A 9,248-nucleotide genomic window follows, 5' to 3' on the forward strand; every position below is an offset into this window, starting at 1 on the left:
GCCGCCCCATGTTGAAATAGTCCTCCTCACTGCAGGCGGCCCGGTTCGAATCCCGCATCGGGCAGCCCTTTCCTGCATGTCACTCCCCCTCTCTGCCTCCCCATTTCTTGTCTCTCTCTCAACTGTTCTATCGATTAAAGGCAATAAAAAGACCAAATATATTCTTTAAAAAAAAAAACTGCATTACATTTATTTATAGATTATTAATAAAAAACTTTCTGATAGTCAGTTTGTCAATGAAAAACACTGTCTTGTTGCAAAACTAACCAGTGGACTGTGAATAACAGGAGACAGTGAATTGATCAGACTTCAAACTGACACTACAGTGAGTGGTCACTGTAAATGTGGATGCAGACCCTCTGAGATGTGACGGACTCTCAGTAACTTAGTTTTAGTCTTGTACCTTGTGCATTTGTCACATGCGATCTAAGCCAGAAATAGCTGCCTGCGGCCACAGGCTGAGCATGTATTTGTCAAAAGTTCACCATGCAGCTGTTATATGATGCAGCAGACTGTGGCCGAGGCTGAGCATCAAGGTAAACCATCGCTGCCATTTATCTGACGTGAGTTGCTGCTTTCCGGCTCGGCTCCTATCCGCGTGTATCAAACAGTGGGGCCGACACTTGGCCGACCTTGGCGATGATCGATAGGAAACACTGATTCATAAGTCCTCCGCGTGCACGTGGTGATGGGCAGCCATTCCTCACTCTCCTTATCACGCAGCAGGAGGGAGGGGATGTGAAGTGGGAGAGAGAATCTGTCCTCATGTGTCTCTCTGAGATTTAGGTGACGCTTGTTAAAACTCAGGACCAACAATTAACATCAAGAGGAGCACTGGTGACACACAAGGTTTAACTTTTATTTAGTAATGTTTATGTCTGACCATGATGCTGAACATAAAAATGAACAGACAGGATACTGGGATCTGGATTTGATCAGTCAGTGTCCAGCAGGTTGCTCAGGAGCGCATCATGACCTGGAGAGACGACAGGACTTGTCAGTGGATGTAAAGTGATATCAGCTTTATTTAGATACAGTATAGATCTAAGTGTGTGTGGTGCAGGGGCGGTTCTAGACACTCTGGAGGCCCCAGGCAAGAAGTAACTTGGAGGGCCCCCACCCCCAACCGGGACCACAAACATTAACTGTTAATGAATCCAAAAATCCCAAACTATTGATGATTCAATTTTGCATACTATGCCAACCCAGTCTCATATAAAACATACCTTGGCTACGTTGGTCCAAAGTGCAAAAACATAGGGGGTTAACAATAACGGCTCTTAAATTGTATGACTGTTACATTTTTTCTGACTTTTTTTCCCCTATTTTTTTGCGTCCATTTTTTTCCGTGACTTTCAAGTTTCCGGCCGTGAGAATAAAACACATAGCAAATATTTCTACTATTTTTAGTGGAAAAATCTATATTTTCAGGTAGTTTCTGCATAAAAACATCCTTTGATTATATTTCTAGTGAGAAATATATATTTTATTTTCAAAATATTCGCTCAGTGAATGTACATAATCACTCGCTTGCTTGTTGTTGCTATGTCGCTAGGGTGGTTACATTTTTATATATGATATTGGGTTGACTAGGCACAACATTCGATGTACACAGCCAGTGGCAACCGATATGGACCAATGCCAGCCGTCCCTGGGGGCCCCCTTCCAGCTCAGGGCCCTAGGCAATTGCCTGGGCTGCCTGCCCTGTTGCAACGCATCTGGTGAGGTGTCACTCTAAGTCAAATAATGCAGGTCTAACTCACGTCATTCAGCCAGTCCATGAAGGCAGAGGTGCGGGTGAAGACGGTGGGCTTCTTGACTTCGTTGCAGACGCGGGAGGAAACAAAGCTGGTCACACCGTGGACGAACCACCTACCATCCTGACCCATACAGTTCAGAGGACCGCCAGAGTCTCCCTGAGAGAGAGATAGAGATAGAGAGAGAGATGGAGGGGCAGTATGAAGTGGTTGATCTTGTTCACATCAGGCTGTCCAGCTCTGACTGGTAGAAGTTGCTTTCCTCTCGCTGTCTCACACACATTGCATCCGGACACGATGTCTCCTCCTGCGCAGACCATGGTGCTCTTCACGTTGATGCCCCACCAGTCGCTGCGGCTGCACACGCTGTACTCCACCACGGGCAGCACGGCCTGCTGCAGCTTGTCAGGCATGGGGCCGTGAGCTGAGACACAGAGGACAGGGCTGAGCATCAACACATGCATCTGCACTGAGACTGTCTAGAGTGTGACTTGAAACCCTATTCAAAAAAGTACCTTTAATACCTTTAATTGTCAGTGCAAGCTATTTTTAGTACAGCGGAGCAGAGCCGTGAGCTGCTCAGAGCTACGCTACGGAGGCTAATGGGACTGCTTGGTTTCCCTCATCAAACTCATCAAATACACAATCCAACAACTCCAAAACGCGCTGGTGGACAAGTTGTGACCTGCACATTCACCACGCTATGAGATGAGACAGAGTTGTTTTCAAGGTAAATTCATGCAAAACCGCTGATGCGCGTTCCCTTCAGGAGCAGTTTTTCAGCAAGCAGTCTCTGCATTTGCCTCGTTCCGTTATTATATCATAGTGCCGTTCTAAAAATAGCTTACACCGACAAATAAATGTAACAAACCTACTGCTATGATTACAGGGATTATGGCAATGGGCCAATTTGCCAAAATGTTGAACTATCCCTTTAACTGTTGAAAGAGAGTGCCTTGGATATTTCTTCAACTATCATAATTGTCCCATCCAAAGATCACCTCCGAGAAAAGAGTCCATATAGCGCTCCTGCATAGACATTTAGTTATAGTTGCTAGTTACTTTCCCCAAAAAGTAACTAAGTTAGTAGCTGAATTACTACATTATAAAAGTAGCCTAACTAATTACCAGGACCACTATTGTGTCACCCTTATTTTTGTTTTTAAATAAAATGCTCAAATATGTCAAATTATTTGGGCTCAGCCCCCTAACCTCCTAATCTCCTGTTTATCTGGAACTAACCAACTCACTCAGTATTCCTCCGCACAGGCACACAGCGTTGCATTACGCCGTTACAAACGGCCCTACTTTTTTCAGTAACGAGCAATAAAAAAAAAGTTACTGTTTCCCTGTTATAACGCCGTTACTGACAATAAAATCGTCGTTATTGATTCAAGAAGTCCCGTCACAAAATAATACACCTGTTAAAGTGTACATTTTTTTCAGTCCATGACTCAAAAACTGACTCAGTATTCCTCCGAACAGGCCGGCTCAGCAACGCTGGAGGTTAGGGGGGAAAGTCCAAGTAATTTGACATATTTGAGTTTTTTTTTTTTTTTTTTAAAGTAGCGCAATAGTGAAGTAGTTACTTTTCCTGGTAATTAGTTATAAATTACTTTTATAATGTAGTGATTAAGTTATTAATGCAGTTACTTTTGGGGGAAATAACTATTAATTTTTTTAAGTAACGTGCCCAACACTAGATATTCCTATCACTGGTCAGAGGCGAAACGTCTTCCCAGACAAATACAAATCCAGTTGCCTACGATTCAATTTGCCCAGAAAAAAAACTATCACTGGTCACTATCCAGCAATGGCAGAGAGTGCAGATTGTTCATGTCAACTGTGCTGACATTTAGTGTTTGATCATTTGCAGATGCAACACTGCAGTGACCTGCGGAGCAGAGAGCGGACAGCAGATGAGAGGACATTACTGAGGACAAAGTGACATTACTGTAGAGGTTGCCCCAGCCGGAGATGTAGCAGGCTGTCCCGTGGGAGAGGATCTCTCCGGGCTCTGGCAGACAAGCCACACTGACGCTGTCGTTCAGGATGGGGCTCTTATCCAGCTTCAGCAGGGCCAGGTCGTTGCTGCGGGTTAATTATTACTCTTATATTACAAAAAGGTCACAGTAACTTTCATGCAAGCTCAGATTGTTTTGTTGTTGTTGTTCTTTTTGTTTTTACAACCGTACAGGTGATAATATAATTTTTTCTTATAGCACAAGGGTAAATAAGTGACCTATTTTTTCCTTGTACATTTACTTGGTATTGAAGGTCTTTATTTCCAGCTGTTAATTTAACAAACAGCACATTTCCTTCTTAACCAGGATGCCACAGGGGAAGCAAACATGAGGTTATTTCCTGAACCACAAAAGAAAAAGATGTTTCTCCTTCTCCCAGGGAGTCGGAATCTACTCACCCGTCACCCACACGGTCAATGTCCCACAAGGGATGGACAATAATACGCAGCACATCTCTGATCTGCTCGGTCCCCTCCTGCAGGCTCATGTCGTGCTCTCCCAGCAGCACGCGGTACACATCTCCCGGCCTGTCACACAGTTAAGCTCATTTATTATTACTTCCATCTCCTTTATTCTGTTTATTTCCGCTCTTAGATAACATTGTTTCTGTGAACATGCTGCAATGCCCTGTCTCTCGCCCTCTGTCATCGTCCCCAGAATCACACAGCAGCCTGTGCGTCTTATCTTAATAATTGTCAGTCACCAGATGCAGTGTCCAGCAGTCAGCACCCAGCGAGGGGCGATAAGAGTTCCTCCACAAGTGTGATGGTAACGGCTGCCATGTTTCACCTGCAGGGAGATCTGAGGAGAGGAGAAGAGAAGAGTGATGTTTCTATCTGTCTGTGTGTATCAGTGTAGTTGTAAATAAGGGAAAAGTTGAAATGTGTTTTACCTGCCAGGGCCAGCTGTGAGGGCGAGCATCCTGTCCATTCACCACTTTGCTGTCAGGCTTGACAGCAGGAGTACCACATCCAAAAACTAAACACATTTATTTTTTCAGTTATAATAAATTAAATGCTTCTGTATTTTGTCATAATTGCACTTTTTTTCTTTATTCAGTCTGATGTCTCCAGCTGAGACTATAGACCATACTCACCGTACGCTCCCTGGAGCAGCAGGAGGACCAGTATCTGCAGCATGATGCCAGTTTGTGAGGCGATACACACACACACACTTTAATTCTCTGGTTAGTTCGACTCTCTTATACCAACTCAGTCTGTCTGTGAAACCAAACGCAGATTACACTGACTGTCTGTTATCAGCGTCCACAGCTGATTGTAGCTGGGAAAGAACTTCCTGTTCCACAGATGCAACATCTGCTGTGCCAGGGCACCGGGCCCACCGCCGCGCTCCCGCTGCTGGACTAATGGCAGGTTTAGCCAAACAAGATTGCGATGTCAATACATACATCTGGAATTGTATTTAATCAAGTAAAAACAGTAGAATTAAAAATGTGAGGAAATTCAATCATATCATCAGAGCCTTTTCCATTGCTGCCCCCTCCCTCTGGAACCCACTCCCCAAACCCATCTGTATCTGCACACACCTCCAACATTCAAGACCATGCTCAAAACACACCTTTTTAAATGAGCTTGTACTGTAATATATAATTTTTGTGTTTTATACTGTTTTTTGTGTGTTTTATACTGTTTTTTGTGTGTTTTATACTGTTTTTAATTGAATTCCACTCTGACTTTGCTCTATTTTATGATAAAGTGTCTTTGAGCATCTGTAAAAGCGCTTACAAATAAAATGTATTATTATAATTATATGTTTAGCATGAAAAAAAGAAAAAAGAGTTTCGACCAAGGTGGTCTTCCTCAGCAGCTATAGAAAAATGTTACACTTATAAATTAAACATATGGGAGCCTTAATCCAGTGTGCGGATATTCTCTTTTTTCTTTTTTTCTCTGATCCTCTGATTATCCGGCACCTGGCCTAAAATAGAAGCGGATGTGCGCACAACCATTCTGGTTTCTAGAATGAAAAATGAAAAATGTGTGTTACTGCAGTACCTCCTTTATCGTAATACATTCATTTGCCAATTCTTCCCATTTGCTGGAGCCAATCCCAGTTGACATCTGGTGAACAAGTAGGCCCTGGACAGGTCACCAGGGCTGATAGAGACAAACAACCATCCACACCTATCGGCAAAGTTAGAGTCACTAATTAACCAACATGTTTTAGGGCTGTTGCTGCCCAGAGGAGACCAACACACAAGGCCTCAGCCGGCTGCTCTGAGTCTCCTTGCTGTGGGGCGATAGTGAAAACCACTGCACCACTGTGCTTTTTACATTACAAGTCAAACGTTTCCATCGGTTAGAAACCACCCACGAACAGTACACTTTTCCATTTGTATTAGCGAGCATCAGTGTGGCACAGCACATATCATTTATGAAAGGACCCCACGTTATTGCTTTTATTCCATCTGCACAGTGATCTCTAAGTGCAAAGGCAGCAGTGTAAATACTGCAGCAGATACTGTATGTTACCACAGCACAACAACAACAAAAAGAAGCTTTTCATAGCTGGATGAAAAAGGTGCTGAAAATAAAAAAAAAAAAAAAAATCCTCCAGCTTGAACAAACAGAAAGTGTTCCCAGAGTGAAAGTGTTGGGTTTGTGAACATGAGAGAAGCCGTGGCAGCGAGTTCATAGAGAGAGAGAGAGAGGTGGAGAGGAGGAGAGGAGGAGAGGAGGAGAGGAGGAGAGGAGGAGAGGAGGAGAGGAGCTGAGAGCAGGGGTTAGTGTCGTCAGCTGCCTCCGTGCTCAGTGCACTGCGAGAAATAAATTTTCCTCCTGCAACCACAGAACTGGATAGCTTTGGGTTACCTTCAAGAGAAACAGTCCTTAGAACAACTTTCTCTGCTTTAATAACATGTTGTAGATTCACAGAGGGGCCCGCCGCGCTCCCAGTGAATCTGGACCCGATTGTTCACGCCTCACTCAGACACTATTCTCTCCTCTGTCTCTCTCTCCTGAGGGAAACTAACATCGCTCTCCGGAGAAGACAGTGCGGATCTATAAATTTCCCCTTTTAGTGAGCAAATCAAATCAATACTGCCCCAACAGCTACAAGGCTTCACTTGTTTTCTTGCCGTGTTAAGATAATTCCACTGCGAGAAGATTTATGAGGCAGACATGTGCTGCGTGTTTGCATAACACAGCAATGACAGAAGTGTGAATAATTCTGATAAGCAGCCGCGAAAGTTACAGCTCACAGTGAATTAAGCACCGATGCTGTTTACAGGAGCCCGTTCAGGTGGGAATTGTCATTTATAATGAGTGAGTGGGCGAGTGTGAAACAATAAATTCTACAAAGTTAAATACTGTGGAAAATGATCATTTAAATCATTTTAATGTTGCTATGGCTGCTGTTATTTGTGAGACAAATATTGGATTTCACAGGGCTTTTACTTTATAATTGAACTTTAACCATTTACAACATCACAACAATTTGTAAAAAGAATATGTAAGTCTAGACCAAGAGACAAACTGACAGGCATGGAGTCACGAGTAAAGAGTCAAGTCTACTTTACTTTATCAGATATGTTATTGCTGGATCATATTAGAGTATATACCATTGTATATTTGGATTTTATGGTGAAATGGCTGGAAAAAAAAGTAGTGTTGTAAAATTATATGAGCTTCTCCTTAAACATCCAGCATCTGTAACTCTTATACTGTTTTTTCTTTCTTTCTATCAAGACATTGTTCTGCTGAACCACGTAAATCAATATTTCCAAGGAGAAATACAGTTAGGCACAGGAGCGAGTCAGCTCTTTATTCAGTGGTCGCTCAAGACAGAGATAAATTATCTGGGACCAGCCAGCGCAGTTTAAGGCCAACTATATTTCTCCTAAGGTTTTCAGATATGTCAGAAATCTGACTAGTGCAGCCTGGAGACGCAGGAAATGCTGCCAATTAGCCCTATGAAACATAAATCACATTTTACTGCTCTGTCACATCAAGTGGCCAATATTCAGTTTCCAGTCACTGAGAAGAAGAATATCAGCCGTTAACGGCGGGAGCGAAATAGGCCGAATAAATGCACAGGATGTGTAACCTCTCATGATTTAGTTCATGACATCACCTTTCACCACAAGGGAGGAGAAATGTGAAGCATGAACGTGTTATTATTTTGTCAAAATCAGACTATACACCATTATTTTTTTCTTCCACTGACTAATAATATTTTCCATAATGGCAGAATATGCATTTTGAAGGAATGGTTCAGAGACTATGGGAGGTATGATTAGTTTCATGTCACTATAGTAGCCTAAATATGACGCTTCAGGCAGCAGACAGTTAGTTTTTGTGTTTAAGGTGTTGTTTTAATGGTTTTTGTATGTAGTACAAGGGATTAATGAGTTTTAGAATAGATTTGCAGCGTGTTTGTTGGTTTTGAACAAAGTCAAACTCTGTGTTTTTCAGTGTTTGTTGTCTTGTGCTAAGCTAATGGGGCAATGGCTTTAGCGTCATGCAGTAGGCTATTCCTCAGACAACACAGAGGAGTCACAGAGGTGGATAGGACCAGGATTAATTCAACAACTTTTTTTTTCTTTCTTTCGTTCTTTCTTTCTTTTCTTTCTTTTTTTTGAGACAAGTTGACAAGAATGAATTCTCACATCTCCAGCAGATAGCCAGTTGAAGGACCAGGGGCAAAAAATGAACCCGGCTCTGTCAAACAGTAAAAGTACAGCAGGAACTCTAAAATATACTACTGGGTTGTTACGCTGCATTTACCCGAGAGAAACTTGAAACTTGAAACTCCAGAAACTTGCTTGAAAAAGTGATACTGAATTCGACTAAGAGCATTTCCCAAATTTGTTGCCATTTTTCTCTCATCTCATCTCTCAGAATATGTGAATATATGATTGTGGTTTTTATTATCATTAATAATACTCAGTTATCAACAGTGATGGGATGGAAATAATGGTGTTATAAAATAACAGCATTATCAAAAAAGTTTCCCTGTTATAACGCTGTTATTGACAATAAAATGCACCGTTACCCGCCGTATAGTTGACTCAATACAGTAAGTCCCGTCACAAAATAATACACCTGTTCAAGAGTACGTTATATAGGCTACATTTTTCAGTCCATCAACTAGTCTGAAGAAAACAGTTTATCTGGAACTAACCAACTCTCTGCCTCGCGGAGCCTTCCTGTGTGGAGGAATACTGAGTGAGTTGGTTAGTTAAGTAAGTTATTTTGACATATTTAGCATTTTATTCAAGAAAGTAAAGCAATAGTTACTTTTCCCTGTGATTAGTTACTTTCCTTGTGGCTCAGGAGGTAGAACGGGTCGTCCACCAACCGGAAGGTCAGTGGTTTGATTCCCGGCTCCCCCAAGTCCGCATGTGTCCTTGGGCAAGACACTGACCCCACACTTGCCCTCCGATGTATCATCGGATTCATGAATGTGTGTGAATGATTAGCCTCCAAGCCTGTCTGCGCACAGAGCT

General features: G+C 42.5%; 1 protein-coding gene across 1 annotated transcript; it reads right to left on the reverse strand.

Annotated features, from left to right (window-relative positions):
- Positions 1–842: 842 nt before the first annotated feature.
- On the reverse strand, positions 843–4,933 carry LOC310984500 (chymotrypsin-like elastase family member 3B). Its single transcript, XM_083969719.1, has 8 exons — positions 4,878–4,933; positions 4,674–4,759; positions 4,485–4,582; positions 4,180–4,308; positions 3,712–3,848; positions 2,039–2,181; positions 1,764–1,916; positions 843–976 (listed from the first exon to the last, which is right to left on the reverse strand). Exons 1-8 carry the CDS (start codon positions 4,918–4,920, stop codon positions 959–961), a joined length of 807 nt encoding a protein of 268 aa, XP_083825845.1. The 5' UTR covers positions 4,921–4,933; the 3' UTR covers positions 843–958.
- Between the last annotated feature and the right edge of the window lie 4,315 nt (positions 4,934–9,248).

The sequence above is a fragment of the Trachurus trachurus genome, assembly GCF_905171665.1.
Source record: "Trachurus trachurus genome assembly, chromosome: 4".
Classification (NCBI taxonomy): domain Eukaryota; kingdom Metazoa; phylum Chordata; class Actinopteri; order Carangiformes; family Carangidae; genus Trachurus; species Trachurus trachurus.

Coding starts and splice junctions, on each gene's coding strand:
- LOC310984500 (XM_083969719.1), bottom strand. CDS start 4,920: ATGCTGCAGATACTGGTCCTCCTGCTGCTCCAGGGAGCGTACG. Junction 4,583..4,673: donor CTCACAGCTGGCCCTGGCAG/GTAAAACACATT, acceptor TCCTCTCCTCAG/ATCTCCCTGCAGGTGAAACA. Junction 1,917..2,038: donor ACATCGTGTCCGGATGCAAT/GTGTGTGAGACA, acceptor TCTCTCTCTCAG/GGAGACTCTGGCGGTCCTCT.